The sequence below is a fragment of the Balaenoptera borealis genome (genome assembly GCF_965194805.1).
Source record: "Balaenoptera borealis genome assembly, chromosome: 6".
Lineage (NCBI taxonomy): Eukaryota > Metazoa > Chordata > Mammalia > Artiodactyla > Balaenopteridae > Balaenoptera > Balaenoptera borealis.
In genome coordinates, this window is record NC_138863.1 from 92923865 (window position 1) to 92948257 (window position 24393).

A 24393-nucleotide genomic window follows, 5' to 3' on the forward strand; every position below is an offset into this window, starting at 1 on the left:
CATAGCAGACATGCTATGTGCAGGAGACTGCACCACCAAAGCAGCCAGCTAAGTATCCACAAGCATGTTATCGACATGTTAACAATTATAGAACTTATACTTTGTTGAAAGTATTCCACAAATGAATCTTAAATATCTTACAACACTTTACATGTACTATTCTGGGTAGGAATATGAGAAACCTTCTGATTCTCTGAACTTAACATAAATGTTGTTAAGCATCAAACACATGAATATCTAGTTATTTGTAATCCTCAAATTTCCCCACCAGCAATTTTAGGAACTCCACCTACAACTTTAACATAAACCCAATGAAATGCAACGAACAAGATTCTCACCTACTTGCTACTTTTTGAACTTTTTAAAACCTCCCACTATTTCAGGATACTAAATATAGCTGTGATTCACTGGAAACTATAGGTGTGTTCTGAACAAAACCAGTTTATGTTAACTGAAATACACTGTCCAACTGATTTACCTTATAAAAGTGGACATGTGTTCCCAGAAGAAAAGTTACAGTGTCAGAATACAGTTTTAAAATCACACTTAAGAAGGCAATAAACATCTTTGCACCATATAGTTGAAATGATAAATAGTAGTTACTTGAAGCATATAATAATACACAATGGAGATAAATATTAAAACAAAAACAAGACACTTAACTCTCAAGAGGCTAGAATTATAGAGTACCAGGCATAGACTGCAGGACTGATCTTTAAACAGAGTTTTAGGAAACAGAAAAACAATACATCTTTTCCATTTAAACCAAGTACTCTCAAAAATATAAGCTAAAAGATACTGGCCAAGTTCTCCTATGTCTTAATAGTCTCTTCATTTAACTAGGGTATTTTTTGTAATATGGTCCATTGGTACTTTAAAGGATGTTTTCTCTATTCATTTGTTTGCAGGAAAAAAGACTCTTGCCATGATAAGGTGCTAGGAGAGGCCTTCTGGACAAGAGAGGTAGCAGAGAACATTAAAAGGCTCAGTTCCCCCCCTATTATACCCTAACACTACAAGCTTCTGTTAGGCAGGAAGTACTGCAAATAAATTTTACTCCTACATTTAATATCCAGGAAGTCCAGAAAATTCTACATAGCTCTCTAGTATCATCAACTTTAAATCAGGGAGTAGCTTAATCATCAAATAATAAGCTTAACAACCAATCATGGCACATACAAGATCTGTATTAAAAATACTGTATAGCACAGGGAACTCTGCTCAATATACTGTAATAACCTAAATGGGAAAAGAATTTGAGAAAGAATAGATACATGTATATGCACAACTGAATCACTCAGCTATACACCTGAAACTAACACAACATTGTTAATCAACTATGCTCCAATATAAAATAAAATTCTTTAAAAAAAATAAATAGGGCTTCCCTGGTGGTGCAGTGGTTGAGAATCTGCCTGCCAATGCAGGGGACACGGGTTCGAGCCCTGGTCTGGGGAGATCCCACATGCCGCGGAGCAACTAGGCCCGTGAGCCACAACTACTGAGCCTGCGCGTCTGGAGTCTATGCTCTGCAACAAGAGAGGCCGCGATAGTGAGAGGCCCGCACACCGCAATGAAGAGTGGCCCCCGCTTGCTGCAACTAGAGAAAGCCCTCGCACAGAAACGAAGACCCAACACAGCCATAAATAAATAAATAAATAAATAAATTTTAAATAAATAAATAAATTGTATTTCTTTGTACTACCAGTGAATAATCTTAAAATGAAATTAAAAGAACAACTTCATTCAAGATGAATAAAATGCTTAAGAATAAATTTAACAATAGAAGTATAAGGTTTATCCACTAAAAATTACAAAATATTACTAGGGGAAATAAAAGAAATGGAGAGACATTCCATGTTCATAAACTGAAGACACAATATTGCTAAGACAGCAATTCTTTCTAAACTGAACTATAGATTTGGCATAATCCCTATCAAAAGTCCATCAGGCTTTTATGCAGAAGTTGACAAACTGATCCTAAAATGGAAACAGAAATGCAAAAGACTCAGAATAGTAAAAGGAATTTTTAAATGAAACAAAGTTGGAGAACTTCCCAGTTACAAAATGTATTATAAAGTTATCAAGATAAGCTACAGTTAGCAAGACAGTGTAGTAATGGCATGAAGATAGATATTTAGATCAATGGAACAGAGCTCAAAGTCCAGAAATAAACCCTTATATTTATGGTCAATTGATTTTCACAAAGATGCCAAGGCAATTCAATGAGGAAAGTATAGTCTTCTCAATAAACAATACTGATACAATTGGATATCCATATCCAAAACAAAAAAATGAACTTAAACCCTTACCCACACCATACAAAAAAGAATTTCAAAACGTATCACAGACCTAAATGTAACAGTTAAAACTCTAAAAATTTTAGAAGACAGAGAAAATTCCTTGACAACCTGAATAAGGCAAAGATTTCTTAGCTATGAGACCAAAAGTACAATCCATAAATGAAAAAAATATTGCTAAATTGGACTTTAAATTCAAAACGTTTGCACTTCAAAGACACCACTAAAAACTGAAAAGGCAAGCCACAGACTGGAAGAAAATATTTGCAAACCCCATATCCAATAAAGGGCTTGTATCTAGAACATAAAAAGAACTCTTGAAACTCAATAACAAGAAGATAACCAATGCAATTTTAAAATGCAAGAAGGATTGGAGTAGACATTTCACAGAAGAAAATATACAAATAGCTAATAAATACATGAAAAGACACCATAATTAGTCATTAATGAAATGCCAATCAAAACTACAATGAGATACTATTTCATACTCACTAAAACAAATTTAACTGAAAACACAGACAAAACACGTTAGCAAGAAATATGGCAAAACAGGAACCCTCTTATATTGCTGGTGGGAATATAAAAGCTATGGCCACTTTGGAAAGCAGTTTGCAATTTCTTTAAAAATTAAGCATCTATTTGCTATATAACCCAGCAATTCCACTCCCAAGAAAAATGAAAATGTCCACACCAAGACTTGCACACATATATTCACAGCAGCATTATCCATCATAGCCAAAAAAATGGAAACAAGCCAAATGTCCATCGACTTGTGAATGGATTAAAAAAATGCTATATCAATACGATAGAATATGATACTATTCAGCAATATAAAGGAATGAAATATCGATATATGCTATAATACAGCATATATCAATGAAGTTCAAAAACATTATCCTAAGTGAAAGAAGCCAGTCACAAAAGACAACTTCCTATATGATTCCATTTATATGCAATATCCATAAAAGGCAAATTCATAAAGACAGAAATTAGATCAGTGGTTGCCTAGGGCTGGGGGTGGGAATGGGGATTAACTGTAAATAGGTGGTCGTGATGGTTGTATAACTTGGTAAATGTAGTAAAAATAATTAAAATATACACTTTAAATGGGTAAATTTGGGTATATAAATTATACTTCAATAAAGTTGTTAAAAAGAATCATTCTTTCATGGTAATAATTACTGTATTATAACAGCATAGAATGCTGTAGAGAGAAGCCTCCACTTGGCATAAAACACTTGTTATCTGTAACATCAACCACCAAAATGATAACCAATTAACATGAAATCTAAGGAAACATAAAAAGTGGTATTGTTTTTGGCTCACAAGCCCCTCTGTTGAGAATGGCAACACCATTAGCAGTTCTAAGTTCAAAGTTTCAAACAAGGAAAACCAAAGACCTTTGCATAATGAAAATTTCACTAAAATTTGAAAGGGCACTGGGCTAGTGTTGGTTCCATCACTTAATATCTATGCTATTCGAACTTGGTTTCTTCCCTAACCTTCCCACAACATCTCAGGCTATTGTCAGGACCAGGTAAGATAAATAAAAGAGAAGGTATTATAATAATTTTTTTCCTTATCATCAAATATAAAGGTGTTGCTCACATCCTTGATTTTTCTCATTCCAAATTTGAAGATGGAGGAAGTCAATCATATGGATCCATCTAAGTTCAATCGCAGGTTTGGTCAAACGAGCTACACATTCTTGGCTCTTAAGTAAGCTCTGAGACTGCATTCTGCCTGGTAATTGTATTGGATAGAATCCCCAGCTCTTGCTTTGAAAACAATAAAAGCATTCTATAAATGGAAATGTCAGGGGACAATATTATTGGAGATCCAATATTTGAACCAGCTACGGTGCATGAGGAAGGCCAATAGAAATAAGCAATAAAATGGAAATTTTAAAAACACTTATTTTAGAAGATAAACTTTAAAGTGAAGTAAAAGAATATCAAATGACCTCTTGAGAGAAATAATATTCCTTACACTTGCATGTCTATATATCTAAACTAAATTGTGTTCTACATGTCAGGCGGTGGGAGGGACAGGAAATAATCTCTTACAGTAGCATCCATTAAATAGCAATAAAAAGGTAGCATTAATTGGGTACTTAATATGACTTTGATCATGTAATACTTTGAGTATAGAAAATGTACTTTGAGTATGTAATACAGAATATGAACTATGCTTTACATAGACTTCCTCATTTATTCCCATTTTAGTGATGAGAAAGCAAAGGCATAATGTTGAGGTCACACACTTTGGCTTAGCACCCAGACAGTCTGACTTTGGTATCTGTGATGTGAACCACCCCAGCATCCTACCTAATGTGTACTGTCAGCATCTCTATTGTTTACAGGTTCTCTACAAATACAGCTAAGTAATTAAGCCTCAAAACGGTAGTCTAAAAAGATTTAAAAGGAAGCCATTCCTTTTCAACATAGTGAGTATACTTAGCAACAAAAATCTTTGAGCAGCTGCATTCAATTAAAAAAAATTATTAACCCTGAGGAAAAATCCACACACAAAAAAATATCCATGTTATTCTTACCAGATTCATTCATGAAGTGCATACATGAATGAAATTCACCGTTGGGTGATAAAACTACTTCTTTCCACAGTAGCTTATTATTTTCCTCGTTTGGGGGAAAAATGATCACGGTAAGAGGGTAGTAATATCACAGATTGCCTACAGGAACCACAGTGTGGCTACCATAGTAATTCCAAAGAATAAAAGAAACAAAAGGATGAGATGGTTAATTCATATTCATACATTTGCTATGAAAATAAGCTTTAACAGTACATAGTATTAAAGAGAGTAGTAAATATGAATGGTGTTAAACATACACTTTTGAAATTATTTCTCTGAGTAAGTCTCAGATATTACCTGTGGCACTAATATCTGTAGCACAGATGTCACCTGTGGCTGTAAAGTTGGGGAAACTTTGTTGATATATCAAAATAACTGCATGAATTGAGTAGATCCATAACCAACCCACAAGAAGGTAGGCTTTTTCTCCTTTTTTAGTTCCAATCAACACTGCCTGTGATTCATGGTAATAAGATGATGGCCATGAAGATGTTCATAAAATAAGTTTTTAAGGTTGCTTTATGAATTTGTAATATTGTCTTTTGGTCTTTAATTCATATTTCAATCCCACTTTGATAGGTCTGACTTGTTTTCATATTTGACTTTCATACTTCTCTGCATAGAATCCTCTGTTTTCTTAGTTAAGAAAAAATGAAACTTATCTTAAATATCAAAATTTCACCATGAAAGAAAAAGTTGAAGGAAGATAATTTCCAGGTGGCCATAAAGGAATTGTTCCATTGATAATCTGACCTCCAAGGAGAAATCTCCCTATAAATCACCAATCCAACAGCTCAGTCTGACACCAATCATACAGAGCCAATGAACATTTAGATTATATTAAAACAAATTTTTAACCTGGGAAAAGTTTGGTTGGCCAGTGAATTTTATTATAAAACAGATTTTGTAGTACATGCTCAAAGAGAATAACTGAGTCAATCACCACAAAAATTAACATTCAACATCCTTTCTATTCCAGAATAAATAGCCTAAAACAGAAGTGACAGAAAGGTTAGAAGATTTCCCATTAACTTGGGGGACATGACACTTGTATGTATTTTCACTCCTTCCTAATACTTCCTTGAAATGACAGTAAAGGTATTAAAAGATAGAAGTCAATAAGGGCCAAAAATATAGAACTAGAGGTGGAGAATAGACAGCAATGAATTTTGGAACATGGGGAACAGGTAGAGGAGCAGTAAGCAACTTGAAAGTGTAAAGGAAGCTGAAGATTCTGCGTACAGAAGAATATGGTAACAACAACAGAAAAAACTAATTTATACTTGCAGAACTCTGAGAAAGTTTGTGTCCTAAAGGCCCTAGATAAAAGTAATAAGGCTTATGGCTTGAAATGGGGGATAATTAAAAGCCTATAAATGGAATTAATTAGCCCCTCAGATCCCTTCCTCTGTCCCTTCTTCAATATTTGCAGGAAAACAGGCAATAAAATTCAACTCCTCAGGAAGATATTTTTGAGGAGAGCACCCAAAGTGAAAGACAGTGATGAGGTATCATATTCAAAAGAGAGGAATTAAGTGAAATGCTGAGGACTAAATGTTAAGCCACTTCTGCTAAGATTCTGCCTTTATTCTTTTATCAGTAACCCAGTGTAGGCAGGGTTCATTTCAGGACACACTATGATAGTAAATTTCATGTGTCAATTTGACTGGACTGCAGAGTGCCTGTATGTTTGGCTAAACATTATTATGGGTGTATCTGTGAGGGTCCTTCCAGATGAGATTAGCATTTCAATCAGTAGACCGAGTAAAGCAGATGGCCCTCCCCAGTGTGGATGGGGATCATCCAATCTGTTTGGGGTCTCAATAGGATAAAAAGACAGAGGAAGAAAGAACTCACTCTCTGCCTGACTGTTTGAACTGAAACACTGCTACTCTCCTGTACTTGGACTAGGACTTACATTATCAGTTTCCCTGGTTCTCAGGCCTTTGGGCTTAGACTGGAACTACACCAATGGCTTTCCTGGGACTCTAGACTTCTCAGCCTCCTTAATCGCATGAGCCAATTCCTTATAATAAATCTCTCTCTCTCTCTCTCTCAATTCCTGACTAATCTAAACACTGAATAGTCCCTGTTATGAAGACTGCTAATCATGACTGAACCTATTTTCCCTTCTCACATGGCTGTCCAACTACAAACTACATTTCCCATCATCCCTTGTGGCTAGCAGTGACCATGTGACTACATTCTCACCAATGGAATGTGACCAGAAATGATGTGTCATGGCAAATTTAAAGCATATATCTGCAAATTCTTTAACACTCCTCCAATCAAAAGATGAAATCTAGGCCCCCTCCTTAGAGGCACTCTTGCAACCAATAGAATGCAGCAGAAGTGACCATGCATGGCTCCTAGGCTACGTTAGAAAAAGCCATGCAACTCCTTCCTGTTTCTCTTTGGAAGCTTGTTCTGAGAGTCTTCAGATATCACATAAGAATTCCCACCATGCTGAGGTCTCCACATAGAGAAAGCATGTGGACACAACCACATACAAAGAGAGAAAGAGATACCTCAAGAGTCCCAGTCATTCCAACCTCAGCTGTTTGACTCTTCCCAGTCCAGGTACCAGATATGTGGATGAAGAAGCCTTCCAGATGAGCCAGCCTCTGCCCCCATCTGAACACCATGGTATAAGAGACCCCAAGGAAGAACACCCAGCTGGGCCCACCCACTCCCAGATGTGAGAGCCAAAATGAAGACTGTTACTGCTTGAAGCCACTTTTGGAGTGGGCTGTTACACAGCTGCAGAGAACTGGAACATATATGGAACTTCTATGTCACTTGTTGAAATATCTTTTTTTAGATTTTAGCTCTGTGCTCTTTTCATCACTACAATACGGAAATGCCCGTGATCCAGCTTGGGTGGGCAAAGAAGGATAAGGTCCTTCCATAAGAAGGAAGAAAACTTTGTGGCTGAATGACCACATGGAGCAGAACCACTGGACAATCTGGACCACCATGAGACCTTCTCATGAGTGAGATAGGAGCTACTATTATTTTTAAACCATGTACTTGGGTACATCTTTTTTATAGCAGCTTAGCCTTCACCTTAAATAATATCCATAATAAGCCCTGGATAAAAGACCTTCAGGTACTGATGGATATAGATTTTTTGAGAAACCCATACTCCAATAAAAAAAGCCAGTTCACCACTCAGTAGAGCCTGAAAGAGAAGCCCAAACAGCTGAGTCACATACATAGAATGTCAATCAGCTTTTAAGGTCTCACCCTCAATAATCGGAAACACTAAAGAAATAGTCAATGATCAACAGACATTAGAAGAAAACTCCCCATATCACAGGCCATGATCAAACAAATAAATGAATAAAAGAGTAACAGATTTAGAGGAAACATAAATGGTACAGAGAATGAAAAGGAAAAGGTTAAATTATTGTTAACATCCTCTCAATGAAAACACACTGCATCTGTAAAACAAGATGCAATTTTAAAAATTATAGGGTGGAGTTAAGATGGCAGACTAGGAGGACATGGAATTCGCATCTCTGCACAACTAGGGCACCTACCAGGCACCGGTGGGGGACCATGTCCACCTAAGGGGATGGAAGGAACCCCCAGTGACCAGGTAGGACATGGGGTGTGGGGGGGAGTGAGGGGGGAGGAGAAGTGGAGGCAGGATAGGACCAGACCCTGAGGGGTGGCTGGGGGAGGGGAAGGGATCCCACTCCCAAAGGGGGAAACTGGGGGGCCATTGGGAGGGTAGAAGATCAAAAGTGAGCGTGGCCAGGTTTCCCCTGCCCACTTGGGCTCCTGGGAGCCTGCTGAGATCCCAGGCCTGATCCTCTGCCCACTGAGGCCCACTCCAGCTATTTGGCTCCTGAGGGAATAAAAGCGGGGGGAAAGGGGAGCCAAAGTAAAGGCCAGACCTACAGAACTGTCAAGCCTGAGGGGCAGCTGGGGGAGGGGAGCAGTTCCTACATCCAGTGGGACCCACCCACTGTTAGGGGTCCAGCGGCAACGGGGGAGACCCTGGGGGAGACAGGGGTTGGGTGGGAGTGGAGGAACAGAAGGGAACGCAGCCAGTGCTTTCCCTGTCCACTTAGGCACTGGGGAGGCTGTTGGGCTCCTGGGCCTAATCCTCTGCCCTCAGAGCCTCCTTCCTGCCATGCAGAGCCCAAGCCCCACCCCTACAACCCTACCCAGGGCCCCACCTCTACACTCAGAGACCCCCTCTGAGACCCCCTCCAACTGCGCTGGGCCTAAACCCCACCCACACACCCTCATCCAGGGCCCTACCACCAAACTCCCGAACTCCACACTCCAGAGGCTCCTCTTTGGACATGATGCTTTTCCCCTTCTGCACAGGTCCTAAGCAGAGGCCCTGCCCCAGCTTAAACGTCGCCCTGCCTAGGCCCCACCCTCAAGGTCTTTTCTGGTTGTGCTTAGGCCCCACCCCATGCTCAAATGTCAACCCCCCAGGCCTAGGCACCATCCCACCCTAAAGCTCGCCCCTGCCTAAGTTCCACCCCCAACGAAACTCCACACCCCATAGCCAAGGTTTTCTTTTTTTTTTCTTTATTCTTCTTTTAGGATGGGGTTCTGTCTTACCTTGTTGTTGTTGATTCATTTATATTTTTATTTTTTCTAATAAATCTTTTATTTTTCTGATTTTATTTTCTTCTTTCTACTTTGTTATTGTTCTGCTCCTTTTGGTTTGTTCCCCCCTCCCTTTTATTTTCTTTTTTCACTTGTGGTTTTGTTTTACATTGTTGCAGTTTTTTCAATTACATTTTTATTTTTCCTAATGTATTTTTTATCTTTCTAATTTTATTTTATTTTTTATTCTTTGTAATTGTACTGCTCCTTTGTTTTCTTTTTTTTTTTTCTGCCATGCCACACAGCTTGCAGGATCTCAGTTCCCAGCTGGAGGTTGAGCCCAAGCTCCAGTGGTGGGAGCACTGAGAAAAAACTGCTGGACTAAGAGAGAACGTCAGACCCCAGGGAATATTAATCAGAGTGAGGCATCCCAGAGGTGCTCATCTCGGCGCCAAGACCCAGTTATACACAACTGCCTCCAAACTCCAGAGCTGGACGCCTCAGGCCAAACAACCAGTAAGACAGGAATATAGCCCCCCACTTCAAGAAAAAAAAAAATGAAATGACAAAAAAATATGTTACAGAAAAAGGAGCAAGGTAAAAACCTACAAGACCAAATAAATGAAGATGAAATAGGCAACCTACCTGAAAAAGATTCAGAGTAATGATAGTAAAGATAATCCAAAATCTCAGAAACAGAATGGAGAAAATACAAGAAAAATTTAACAATGATCATGAAGAACCAAAGAGCAAACACACAGTGATGAACAACACAAGAACTGAAACTAAAAACACTCTAGAAGGAATCAATAGCAGAATAACTGAGGCAGAAACATGGATAAGTGAGCTGGAAGAAAAAATAGTGGAAATAACTGCCAGGGAGCAGAATAAAGAAAAAAGAATGAAAAGAATTGAGGACAGAGTCAGAGACCTCTGGGACAACATTAAATGCACCAACATTAGAATTACAGGGGTCCCAGAAGAAGAAGAGAAAAAGAAAGGGTCTGAGAAAATATTTGAAGACATTATAGCTTAAAACTTCCCTAACATGGGAACGGAAATAGTCAATCAAGTCCAGGAAGCGCAGAGAGTCCCATAAAGGATAAACCCAAAGAGAAACATGCTGAGACACATATTAATCAAACTATCAAAAATTAAATATAAAGAAAAAAATATTAAAAGCAGCAAGGGGAAAGCAACAAATAACATACAAGGGAATCCCCATAAGTTTAACAGCTGATCTTTCAGCAGAAACTCTGCAAGCCAGAAGGAAGTGGCAGGACATATTTAAAGTGCTGAAAGGGAAAACCTACAAGCAAAATTATTCTACCCAGCAAGGATTTCATTCAGATTCGAGGAGCAATCAAAAGCTTTACAGACAAGCAAAAGCTATGAGAATTCAGCAGCACACAACCAGCTTTACAACATATGGTAAAGGAACTTCTCTAAGCGGGAAACACAAGAGATGAAAAAGACCCACAAAAACAAACCCAAATCAATTAAGAAAATGGTAATAGGAACATACATATCGATAATCACCTTGAATGTAAATGGATTAAATGCTCCAACCAAAAGACACAGACTGGCTGAATGGATACAAACACAAGACCCTTATATATGCTGTCTACAAGAAACCTACTTCAGACATAGGGACACATACAGACTGAAAGTGAGGGGGATGGAAAAAGATACTCCATGCAAATAGAAATCACAAGAAAGCTGGAGTAGCAATACTCATATCATTTAAAATAGACTTTAAAGTAAAGAATGTTATAAGAGATAAAGAAGGACATTACATAATGATCAAGGGATCAATCCAAGAAGAAAACATAACAATTATAAACATTTATGCACCCAACATAGGAGCACCTCAATACATAAGGCAAATGCTAACAGCCATAAAAGGGGAAATTGACAGTTACACAATAATACTAGGGGACTTTAACACCCCACTTACACCAACAGACAGATCATGCAGACAGAAAATAAATAAGGAAACACAAGCTTTAAATGACACGATAGACCAGATAGACTTAATTGATATTTTTAGGACATTCCACCTGAAAGCAGAAGAATACACCTTCTCCTCAAGTGCACACGGAACGTTCTCCAGACTAGATCACATCTTGGGTCACAAATCAAGCCTTGGAAAGTTTAAGAAAACTGAATTCTTATCAAGTATCTTTTCCGACCACAACGCTATGAGATTAAATAACAATTACAGGAAAAAAAACAGTAAACAACACAAATAGATGGAGGCTAAACAGTGTGCTGCTAAACAACCAAGAGATCACTGAAGAAATCAAAAAAATTAAAAAATACCTAGAAACAAATGACAATGAAAACATGACGATCCAAAACCTATGGGACACAGCAAAAGCACTTCTAAGTGGGAAGTTCATAGCAATTCAAGCTCACCTCAAGAAACAAGAAAAATTTCAAATAAACAATCTAACCTTACACCTAAAGCAACTAGAAAAAGAAGAACAAAGAAAACCCAAAGTTAGTAGAAGGAAAGAAATCATACAGATCAGAGCAGAGATAAATGAAATAGAAATGAAGAAAACAAGAGCAAAGATCAATAAAAGTGAAAGTTGGTTCTTTGAAAAGATAAACAAAATTGATAAACCTTTAGCAGGATTCATCAAGAAAAAAGGGAGAGGACTCAAATCAATAAAATTAGAAGTGAAAAAGGAGAGATTACAACTGACACTGAAGAAATACAAAAGATCATAAGAGACTACTACAAGCAACTCTATACCAATAATATGGACAATCTAGAAGAAATGGACAAATTCTTCGAAAAGTACAACCTTCCAAGATCGAACCAGGAAGATTTAGAAAATATAAACAGAACAATCACAGGAATAAAATTGAAACTGTAATTAAAAATTTTCCAACAAACAAAAGTCCAGGACCAGATGGCTTCACAGGCAAATTCTATCAAACATTTAGAGAAGAGTTAACACCTATCCATCTCAAACTCTTCCAAAAAACTGCAGAGGGAGGAACACTCTCAAACTCATTCTACGAGGCCAATGCCACCCTGATACCAAAACCAGACAAAGATATCACAAAAAAAAGAAAATTATAGACCAATATCACTGATGAACATAGACAGAAAAATACTTAACAAACTACTAGCAAACAGAATCCAACAACACATTAAAAGGATCATACACCATGATCAAGTGGGATTTATCCCAGGGATGCAAGGATTCTTCAATATACACAAATCAATCAATGTGATACACCATATTAACAAATTGAAGAATAAAAACCATATGATCATCTCAATAGATGCAGAAAAAGCTTTTGACAAAATTCAACATCAGTTTATGATAAAAACTCTCCAGAAAGTGGGCACAGAGGAAATCTACCTCAACATAATAAAAGCCATATACAACAAACCCAAGGCAAACCTCATTCTCAATGGTGAAAAACTGAAAGCATTTCCTCTAATATCAGGAATAAGACAAGGATGTTCGCTCTTGCCACTATTATTCAGCATAGTATTGGAAGTCCTAGCCACAGCAATCAGAGAAGAAAAAGAAATGAACGGAATCCAAACTGGAAAAGAAGTAAAACTGTCACTGTTTGCTGATGACATGATACTATACATAGAGAATCCTAAAGATGCCACCAGAAAACTACCAGAACTAATCAATGAATTTGGTAAGGTAGCAGGATACAAAATTAATGCACAGAAATCTCTTACATTCCAATACACTAACAACGAAAGATCAAAAAGAGAAATCAAGGAAACAATCCCATTTACCATAGCAACAAAAAGAATAAATACCTAGGAATAAACCTACGTAAGGAAGCAAAATATCTGTACTCGGAAAACTATAAAACACTGATGAAAGAAATCAAAAATAATATAAACAGAGAGATATACCATGCTCCTGGATTGGAAGAATCAATATTGTGAAAATGACTATACTACCCAAAGCAATCTACAGGTTCAGTGCAATCCCTATCAAATTACCAATGGCATTTTTCACAGAACTAGAACAAGAAATTTTACAATTTGTATGGAAACACAAAAGACCCCGAATAGCCAAAGCAATCTTAAGAAAGAAAAACGGAGCTGGAGGAATCAGTCTCCCTGACTTCAGACTATACTACAAAGCTACAGTAATCAAAACAATATGGTACTGGCAGAAAAACAGAAATATAGATCAATGGAACAGAATAGAAAGCCCAGAGATAAACCCACACACATATGGTCATCTTATCTTTGACAAAGGAGGCAAGAATATACAACAGAGAAAAGACAGCCTCTTCAGTAAGCGATGCTGGAAAAATGGATAGATACATGTAAAAGAATGAAATTAGAACACTCCCTAACACCATACACAAAAATAAATTCAAAATGGATTAGAGACCTAAATGTAAGACCCACACTATAAAACTCTTAGAGGAAAACATAGGCAGACCACTCTATGACATAAATCACAGCAAGATCCTTTTTGACCCACCTCCTAGAGTAAGGGAAATAAAAACAAAAGTAAACAAATGGGACCTAATGAAACTTAAAAGCTTTTGCACAGCAAAGGAAACCATAAACAAGACGAAAAGACAATCCTCAGAATGGGAGAAAATATTTGCAAATGAATCAATGGACAAAGTGATTAATCTCCAAAATATACAAGCAGATCATGCAGCTCAATATCACAAAAACAAGCAAAAATGGGCAGAAGACCTAAATAGACATTTCTCCAAAGCAGGCATACAGATGGCCAACAAATACATGAAAAGATGCTCAACATCACTAAACATTAGAGAAATACAAATCAAAACCACAATGAGGTATCACCTCACACTAGTCAGAATGGCCATCATCAAAAAAATCTACAAACAATAAACGCTGGAGAGGGTGTGGAGAAAAGGGAACCCGTCTGCATTGTTGGTGGGAATGTAAATTGACACAGCTACTATGGAGAACAGTATGGAGCTTCCTTAAAAAACTACCATATGACCCAGCAATCCCACTACTGGGCATATACCCTGAGAAAACCATAATTCAAAAATACATGTACCCCAATGTTCACTGCAGCACTGTTTACAAAAGCCAGGACCTGGAAGCAGCCTAAATGTCCAGCAACAGATGAATGAATAAAGAAGATGTGGCACATATATACAATGGAATATTACTCAGCCATAAAAAGGGATGAAACTGAGTTATTTGTAGTGAGGTGGATGGACCGAGAATGTGCCATACAGAGTGAAGTAAGTTAGAAAGAGAAAAACAAATACCACTTCTAATGCATATACATGGAATGTAAAAAAGAGGTACTGATGAACCTAGTGGCAGGGCAGGAATAAAGATGCAGATGTAGAGAACGGACTTGAGGGCATGGGGGAACGGGAAAGCTGGGATGAAGTGAGAGAGTAGCATTGACATATATACACCACCAAATGTAAAATGGATGGGTAGTGGGAAACTGCTGCATAGCACAAGGAGATCAACTCTATGCCTTGTGACATCCTAGAGGAATGGGATAGGGAGGGTGGGAGGGAAGCCCAAGAGGGAGGGGATACGGGGATATATGTATACATGTAGCTGATTCACTTTGTTGTACAGCAGAAACTAACACAACATTGTAAAGCATTTATACTCCAATAAAGATGTGAAAAAAAATTAAAAATTAAAAAAATTAAAAATTATAGAATAAGATATCTTAGAAATTTAAAATGTGCTGGCTGAAATAAAAAATACTCAATGGAAGGGTTGAAAGATGAAATACAATAAATATTTTAGAAATTAGAATAAAAATGCAAACAGAAGAAAAAACAGTGGAAATATCTAAAATTTGAAGATCAATTAGAGAGGTAAAACATCTGTCTAAGGAGTTTCAGAAGGAAGAGAGACAACAGAGGTAGAAAATCATATAAAAAATAAATCTCAGAACTGCAGAGCATGAGCATATTGGTAAAATATTCTCCTAATGGCCAGTAAAATAAAGGAGAAAGGACTCATCCCAAAGTACATAATTATGAAATTTCAGAACTTCATGGATAAAAAGAAGATTCAGAAAGAGGAAAAGAAACAAACAGGTAACATACAGAGATGAGATCAGAATGACAAAAACTTCTTAGCAACAGTACTGGAGGCTGGAATACGTAGAGCAGAGCCTTCAAAATTCTGAGGGGAAAAGTGCTTTTTAACCTTGAACTCCACACCAAGCTATCAGTCAAGTACATGACAAGCAGAGACCCTTTCAGACATGAAAAATGACTTCCAATGTATCCTATTTTAGCAATTCTAGAAAATAGAGCAACAAAGGCAAGGAAGAGAAACACAAAACTGGGAACAAGGGGTTCAAGATGAGAAACTGTGCAGCAGTCCACACTGAATCAGGAGGGCAGAGGTCTGTGGAAAGATCTCCCCCAAAAAAACATAATAGAGTGTTTTGAACAGTGCTTAAATGTTTCAAAAAATTAATATGGGGGACTTCCCTGGTGGTCCATTGGTTTAGAATCTGCCTTCCAATGCAGGGGACACGAGTTCAATCCCTGGTCGGGGAACAAAGATCCCACATGCCACAGGGCAACTAAGCATGTGAGCTGCAACTACAGAGCCCACGTGCTCTGGAGCCCATGCCGCCACAACTAGAGAGAAGCCCACGCACCACAACAAAGAGCCGGCACCCTGCATCGAAATATCCCGCAAGCCACAGCCAAGGTCCCATGTGCCGCAACTAAGACCCAATGCAGCCAAAAATAAAATTAACTAAATGAATATTAAAAAAAAAAAAAGATGCTCCACATCGCTAAAAAAAAAAAAAAAATTAATAGGGGTATGTCAGCTGGAGCATCGGGGGAAAGTAGTAGTAGACTCGAAGAAGGCAAAAGAAAAGATGAGGCAATTTTTAATTTCTGTATAAAACAAAAAGCTGAAAAAAAAGGAGGCAGAAGTATGGTACACTGCTTGACTCAGCAGAGAACAGAACCTATGTAGAAATAATAATACAATCACTGTTCATTGATCTAAGTATTTTGATATAACTACTTTCAAGGGAGGCAATAAGGAGGGAAAGGGGTAGGTAGATGAGAGATAAATCTTCAGCTGACATAGGAGAAAATCAATAAGAAATATTCAACACAAATCAAGAAACATCAATAATGAGTATATTACTTAGAAATATGGAGGTAAACGTCAGGATAAACAGTAAAAAGAGTTGAAACTGGCTGCCTCTGAGGAAATTAAATGGAAGACAACATGCAACTGTAATATCTCGTCATGAGAATTGCAGTAATAGTTAAATTTCTTACTATGTGTACCTATTTCTTTTCATACAAACTGTGTTCAACATCTTTTCCAGAGATGATCAGAAATGGTACTGGAACCAAGGAACAAGAAAATACAGATCATTAATTTTCATATTTACTGATTTATAAGGCTGATTTTGGTTTTCATCATTTCATATCCTCTCTTCAATTTATATTGGGTTTGCCAAAAAGTTCATTCGGATTTTTCCATACCATCTTATGGGGAAATCCGAACGAACTTTTTGGCCAACCCAGTATTTCAAGTTCTAGAATAACATGTATCATATGTTCTATTTCTTCAACTCTTCACTTCTCAACTCCCCTAAATACACACACACACACAAGACAGTGCCCCTCATTCTACAAGTACTTAATGTGCTGGGGATATTTTATGCAACATTTATTTATGTTCTGGGTACTGGGAATATATCAGTGAATAAAATCAACAACATCTCTCTCTCCTCAGGCAGCCTCCATTATAGTAATATTTAGAAAAAAATCAGAGTAATTTATTTCAAATTATTTAGGTAATATAGACTTTTTCTGGCTTATTGGGAACATTACCAAATTAGTACTTGTGGCCTCCAAGGAAAAATGATTAGAAGTTTTAGCAGTGAATTCCATGCCATATATTTCTATGCTTTTTGATATCACAGAAATAACACCATTGAGAATTTATTATACACATAGCTCTAAGATAAATTAACAGCCATAGATGTAATTTAAATGATTACAATTTAATAAAATTCTCAGAAGAAATATTTCACTAACTTCTAGCACATATTCAAAAAATTAGCTTTATCCTAAGAACACTGTATTGTCTCTAAGATTCCTAAACTTAAATATACATATAAATATATATATATAAAATATCATTTTTCCTTAAAGTTCTTTCAACTCTGAAAACGTTATTATTTAAGCTATAATTAAATATTAACCTAAGTAAGATCCTTTTTTCTTACCCAACATCATTTTCATAGTCTCGTTTTTTGCTTCCAAAAAGATTAATTTTAACTTATCTACTTAGTTCTTAGAACATAGGTCATTATTCTCATCCTTTTTATTCACTGGGAAGGATCTACTGAAATTAAAACTTTCCAAGAGTCTGTCATATAGAAAGTTTTAGAGCTAAAAAGTCAGCGAAATTACCTATGACCATTCACTAATAAAGTATATATAGCTGTCAAATTGGTCTCACCTCTTTTGTGAGTATAAAGGAAAAAAGTATGTAAAAACTACATAACATAAAAGCAAGAACATTTCAAACATCAAATAATTATATAATAATGATAAAAATAATAGCTAACATTTATGAGTAGCTACAATACACTAAGTTTTTCAATATATTTGTTTTACTTTGATTTTCAAAACAGTCCTCTTAAGTTATTTACTGCCCTCATTTCCAACAGATAAATAGGGCTCAGAGAGGTTAAATAACTTTCTCCTTTCTAGATGCTTAGGACTTGAATGTGAGTTGGCCTCCATACAAAGTATACAAAGTATACTTTTTCTAGTATTCGGAGTGACCTCTGAGGATGACTTAAGGCTATTAAAAGAACCTCTCACGAAAAGACAAATATGGATTTTTTTTCTTTCAGACCTCATTATTCATAGCAAATTGTTTTCCAGTCTTTTTATAAATACTTGTAAAATGTAATTTGGAACGGTGAAAATGTTATGGAACTAGACAGTGGTAATGTTTCCAACACACTGTGCATATACTAAATGTCACTGAATTGTATACTTTAAAATGGTTAAAATGGTAAAGTTTATGTTATGTGTATTTTACCACCATAATTTTTTTTAATGTCATTTGGCCCAAAGGAAGTAAATTAGAAACTTATCCTTTATATACACAGGATCACACATTTCAAGGTCGCCTCTTCATTTCTAAGGCTATATATTTAAATTCTACCTCACTGCTAGGGACTTCCAAACTTATATCTGTAGCAGAGACCTGACTCCTGAATTCAGACCCAACTTCCTGGTCAACATCTCCATGTGAATTTCTAAAAGACTTAAAAATTGAACATGTCCAACACCAAGTTACTCATATTCCCTCCACGCCAGCTCCTTCCCAGTAGCCCAGGTTAAATGATGGCAACTCCACTCTCCTGGTTGCTCAGGGCAAATCCTCAGTATCACCCTTGTATCTCTCTCCCTCCCTCTCCCCACACCAGTACATCATAATGGTTTTACCTTACAACAATGTCTCTCAATCTGGGCAGTACTGACACTTGGGCAGGATAATTCTTTATTGTGCGGGCTGTCCTCTACATTTTAGAGTGTTTAGCAGCATCCCTGGCTTCTACTCACAGATGTAGCTAGCACAACCCAGTTGTGACAACCAGCTGTGACATTCCCAAATGTCCCCTGCTGGGCACAATCTCCCCTGGTAGAAAACCATGGCCTTAAATATATCCGACCTCCAACCCCTTCTCACCACCTTCTCTGCCATGACCTTCGTTCAAGCTATTATCATCACTCGTCCTTATTTCTATAGTAGCCTCCCAGCTGGTTTCCTTGTGACCACTTGCTCAACTGACCACCCAAGATAATCCTATTAAAATATTATTTTTTAAAAAAAGATCATGTCACCACTCTCTAAAAACTCCCCCATGTCTTTCTATCTCGCCCAAGAGTAAAAGCCAAAATTGTATTCCAACCTATGAAGACATACCTGATTTGGGCCTGATTACCCCTCTGACCTGACCTCCTATCACTGCCCCCCACGTTCACTCTGCTCCAGCACGGTGGCCTCTTCTCTGGTCCTCAAACATGCCACAGCCACGCCTGCTTCAGGGCTTTTTGCTCTTGTGGTTCCCCCCATCTGGGATATTCCCTGATATCCCCATGGCTGGCTCCCTCACTTCCTTCAGGTCTTTACTCAAATCCCCTTCCTCAGTGAGGCAGCCCATAGCCCACCCACTGCAAATGTCAGTCTCTCAGATATCACTTATGTATGGAATCTTAAAAAATGATACAAATGAACTTATTTACGAAACAGAAACAGACTTCCTGAGATAGAAAACAAACTTATGGTTACCAAAGGGGAAAGGTGGGCGGGGGGATAAATTAAGAATTTGGGAGTAATATACACACACTACTATATATAAAATAGATAAACAAGGCCCTACTGTATAGCACAGGGAACTATACTCAATATTTTGTAATAACCTATATGGGAAAAGAATCTGAAAAAGAATATATATATATAACTGAATCAGTCTGCTGTACAGTGAAACTAATACATTATAAATCAACTATACTTCAATAAAAAAATAAATTAAAAAACTACAATGAGAAAAAAACTCTTAGTCTCTCACCTATCACTGCATATCCTTCCTCCTTGCCTTATCTTTCCTCCTAAGCACTCATCACCATCCAACACACTCTCTATTTAACTTCTTGATCGTGTTTATTAGCCTGTTCATGAGGATCAAGGATTTGTCAGTTTTATTCTCAACTTATCTCATGTATTTGTAATAGTGCCTCGCACACAATAAGGTCTCAACAAGGATCAGAGGAATGAATGAACCTCTTAGGACCAATACTGAGAAATTTTTTAAGAGACCACTAGTTATTGTGGCTTCAGAGGCCATGATCTGTTCACCTCTACAAAGCATGCAGACATGAATAGCTATGTGTTTACTTAAAACAACAAGCAGCATCACTCCTTATCTGATACTCTTGTTGACATGATCTTTTCTTTCTTGGCATGGATGTCAAATTGCCCAACACTAAATATAGATCAACAGATCTCATCACAATGATGACAGGCATTCAACAGCCTTGCCAGATCAATGACCCCACAGCCTACATCTCATCAGACTCTCACGCAGTAGAGAAATCTTTAGCAACATAACATATCACTCACTTATTATTCATCAATCCATTGTTTTTCCAAAGCCAGGACTCACTTAGAAATGCTTCTAATTTGGATGAGGTTGAGTAACATCTAACCTATGGGCTCAGGGGAAAAACAATAGATACCAGCAAAGAGCTTAAGTGATTGGCGCCACAATCTAAATCCAGAGAATGGTTTCCAGGTTTCTAAAATAAGGTATATTTATCTGGTCTCCAGGGAAATCTGTTCAAATTCCAGATTACACTGGACCTGAGTTGTTGGATTTGATAATATACTACAAAAAAATGCAGTTAATTTCAACTGCAATCGAGCTTTTTTTTTAATCCAAATGAGAAATAATAAATCATGCATAAGTAGGTACAGATTCTAAGATGTTGAGGTTGTCTTTGAAGGTGATGACCCAGAATGCTCTAGGGCATATGACTCCTCAAATTGATTTACTGCCTTTAAAATAATGTTGCATTCATGTCAGTACTATTTATAATAGCAAAAAACTAAAAGCCACTGAAATGCCAGGCAATAGGGAAAGAAAAGATAAACCAATAGGGCACTGTTTAAATAAATTATTAAACAAAAGTACAAAAGAAAACTATGCAACCATTAAAAGATGAAACTGACCCATGTGCACTAATGTGTAATATTCATCAAGATATCATTATATGATACAAGCAACCTGGAGAATATGATTCTGCCAAGTATGATTCTGATTGTTTGAAAGAGTGTTTGTGTGAATGTACAAACAGGTATGTAAAAATTAGATATTTTCAGATCCACATTCTCCACCATTCCACACTTGGCTTCCTGCCCAGGAGGCAGGTCTGTATGGAGGCATCGATGGGTTCCCTTCCCTTGCCTTGTGGCTTCTGGTTGGATTCAGCCAATGAGATCCCTGGCAGGAGATGTGAGGACAAAGACCATTCATCACCTTGAGCCTCTTCCCAACTTTTCTCTGCACTTTGTTTATATCCCTCTAAAGGCCACAGCATCTCTCAAGCACCCTCTCCATAAAAAAGTTTTCTCTCCAGATTCCAGAAACTACTTCCTTCCTTTGCCCCTGCAGACCCAGTGTTATAAAGACTGATACCTGCTCAGAGGCACTCCACAATTCCTTGTAGCTGATCTTAAACCTTGCTCATACTTTCCTACTTCTGTAAATAGTTCTTTTATTAAACTCTTCTCAATGAACTACTTTGCATGCACCATTTCTTTTTTTGGCAGAACCCTAACTAATAATTATAGTAAAACTTATGTGTGTGCATTTTGTGTGATTTATATACACAACTATGCATAGAGATGTACTTACATGTGCAAGGAATGTTTCTGAAGGATATATAAGAAAAGGGAGAGTGGAACACATGGCCTAGACTGTGGCTTTTAATTTTATATCTCTGAAATTTTTTCAACTTTTAAAATGTCTGATCACATACAAGTAATAAATTTATAATTGAGAAATGAAACCATATGGGAAAAAATATATGTTATTACCTTTTTGATGGCACACTAATGAGGGAAAGAATAAATACCAGAGAAAATGAGAGTGATGACATGGATATTCATTTTGAACAGTGCAAAATATCTGATGAGAAGCATCCTGACTTCTGAAACTTAAGTGTGACAGCTATCAAAGTGTCCATCCACTGTAGAGAGGGTCTGTACCAGCTTGTTCCATTGACCTACTTTTAGAAAAGCAGGCCTATTTCTAAACTTTCCTTCAAAATAAGCACATTTTCTTTTAAATTTATTTACTTTTAAAATGTATTTATTTTTGGCTGCGTTGGGTCTTTGTTGCTGCACGTGGGCTTTCTCTAGTTGCAGCAAGCGGGGGCTACTCTTCATTGCGGAAGCCCGTTTTCTTAATGCATCCCATTCATGTTTCAGATTTGCTACTTTCCATCTTAATTGAACTTTTTTGAGAACTTTAGACAGGAGTACAGTCACATAAATGTGCTTAATTAGATCTGATAAAATGTTTACTCTTTTCTGACTGAAATAAAATAGCCCCATTCACATAAATGCAATCTTGACTTTTAGAACTATTTCCAAACTTCCTAAAACTACAGTGAGGTAAAAAATGAAAATCACTAATGTAGTATTAGAGCCCACAATTAAATTAATTTATAGGGGCTTTAATGCAATTAAATTTCCTCCAGACTGTATCTCTAATGGTGCTGGGGTTTTACTTAATACACTTTACAGCATAATTCACTTTCGTTTTTGCAAAACCTTTTAAATATTGCAAATATCACTATTATACATATTTCCATGGTGACATAATATGTTTGCAGTCTATTTAATTTACGGATGATGAGACTAAAGTGAAAACTCTCTGAGGACCATAGATCTTCTAAAACATCACATTTTCCAGTTCTAAGATATCAGGTGTATAAGTTATCTCTATTTGCAAGAATGGACTCTTGAAACAGTAATACATATTTTAAATGATCTGATTGTGAAACTTTAAGAAAATTAAAGTCTAGGGCAAAGAAAAACATCAGTGATACAAACAGCCAAGATATTTGAGGTTCATAATTTAAGCTGATAAAGTATTAGCCTTTAAAATTAAACAGATCTTTTCCAAAGCCACATTAAGGAAATATCTAGAAAAGAACATAAGTTATACACAAGTCTCCAAACCTCAACTCAACTTATTCATATACTTATGTACGAGGTAGCTTAGGATCTCAGAACACATTAAGGCAACTGTAAAATTATAACTAATGGGCAAAGTTGTTAGGATAATATTTCATGCTCCAAAACTTAGATATACAGAATCTATGCTAGAAAACATTCAATAATAAATAGCTAACTAGTTTGTACCCTAAAAGAAAGAGACATGTATTACTGGTCCAAAGCATTTTTAGCTGAGGATATCAGCTAAATTCAGAAGCCATTTTCGCTACAAATGTGCTGCCCAGCGGTGATATATTTGACAAAGGAGAAGCAGATGTAACTATGGAAATCATAACTTTAATTGACAACAACATGAAAATTCAGAAGGATAACAAGCATCATGGATGGAGGTGACAATTATGCAGGAATAAGAATCAAATGTATTATAAAGAAGAAGAATCTATTTTTTCCCTCTCTGGAGATTTCCCACTACTCCACACATAAGAAGTACAAGGATGGAAAGAAGAGTCTTCTCATTAATGAAAATGGGACAAAGGAAGAGCCAGGACATCCCTACCTGGTTTCCAGATGAACTGATTATCCTTTTTGCCTTCCAAATGAGCTGCATGGGACAGCAAGAAAGAAAGTAACAGAAATAGCTTCCTCATTCTCCTCCATACCCAGCGAGTGACAGCCAGATTACCCTTTGGAAACATTCTTCAGATTTTCAGCCTCTTGACTTGCCTATTCCTAAAAGAAAAAAGAACATCGCATAAGTTTCTTCTGTAAAGAAATTACAAAAACTCACTTGGACTGCTAGAACCTTTAGCATAATGACATTACAAATGTACCATGACCATAAAGAAAGTTTACAAAATATTAACATTTTAAGGTCAGATGTGAATTAGCCCATGCTTTCAATCCTTACCCATGAAAGGTGTTATCAATTCTAGGGATTCTACAGTCCCCCAATCAGTTTACTTTTGCTTTTAAGAGCAGGGTTGGCAGATACCTGGTACATTCCCTCCTTCTACTCAGCCAAACTCCTTGAGGAGCCCACGATTTTTGGAGAAAGATCTGTACGTACAGCAAAGTCCAAATAGGGCAATGAACATTCTAACAATGGTATTAAGAAAGTGACAGAGAAAGAATGAGGAAAAGGCAATCAGTTC

General features: G+C 37.0%; 1 protein-coding gene across 2 annotated transcripts in view; it reads right to left on the minus strand.

The window, feature by feature from the left end:
• THSD7B (thrombospondin type 1 domain containing 7B) overlaps positions 1 to 24393 on the minus strand; it is a 1176114-nt gene that overhangs the window by 745029 nt on the left and 406692 nt on the right. For both annotated transcript variants that reach the window (XM_082395801.1, XM_082395802.1), the window contains one exon: positions 23799 to 23971. In XM_082395801.1, coding sequence (XP_082251927.1) covers positions 23799 to 23937 — 139 coding nt within the window. In that variant the 5' untranslated portion in view covers positions 23938 to 23971. The remainder of the gene's footprint in view (positions 1 to 23798; positions 23972 to 24393) is intronic.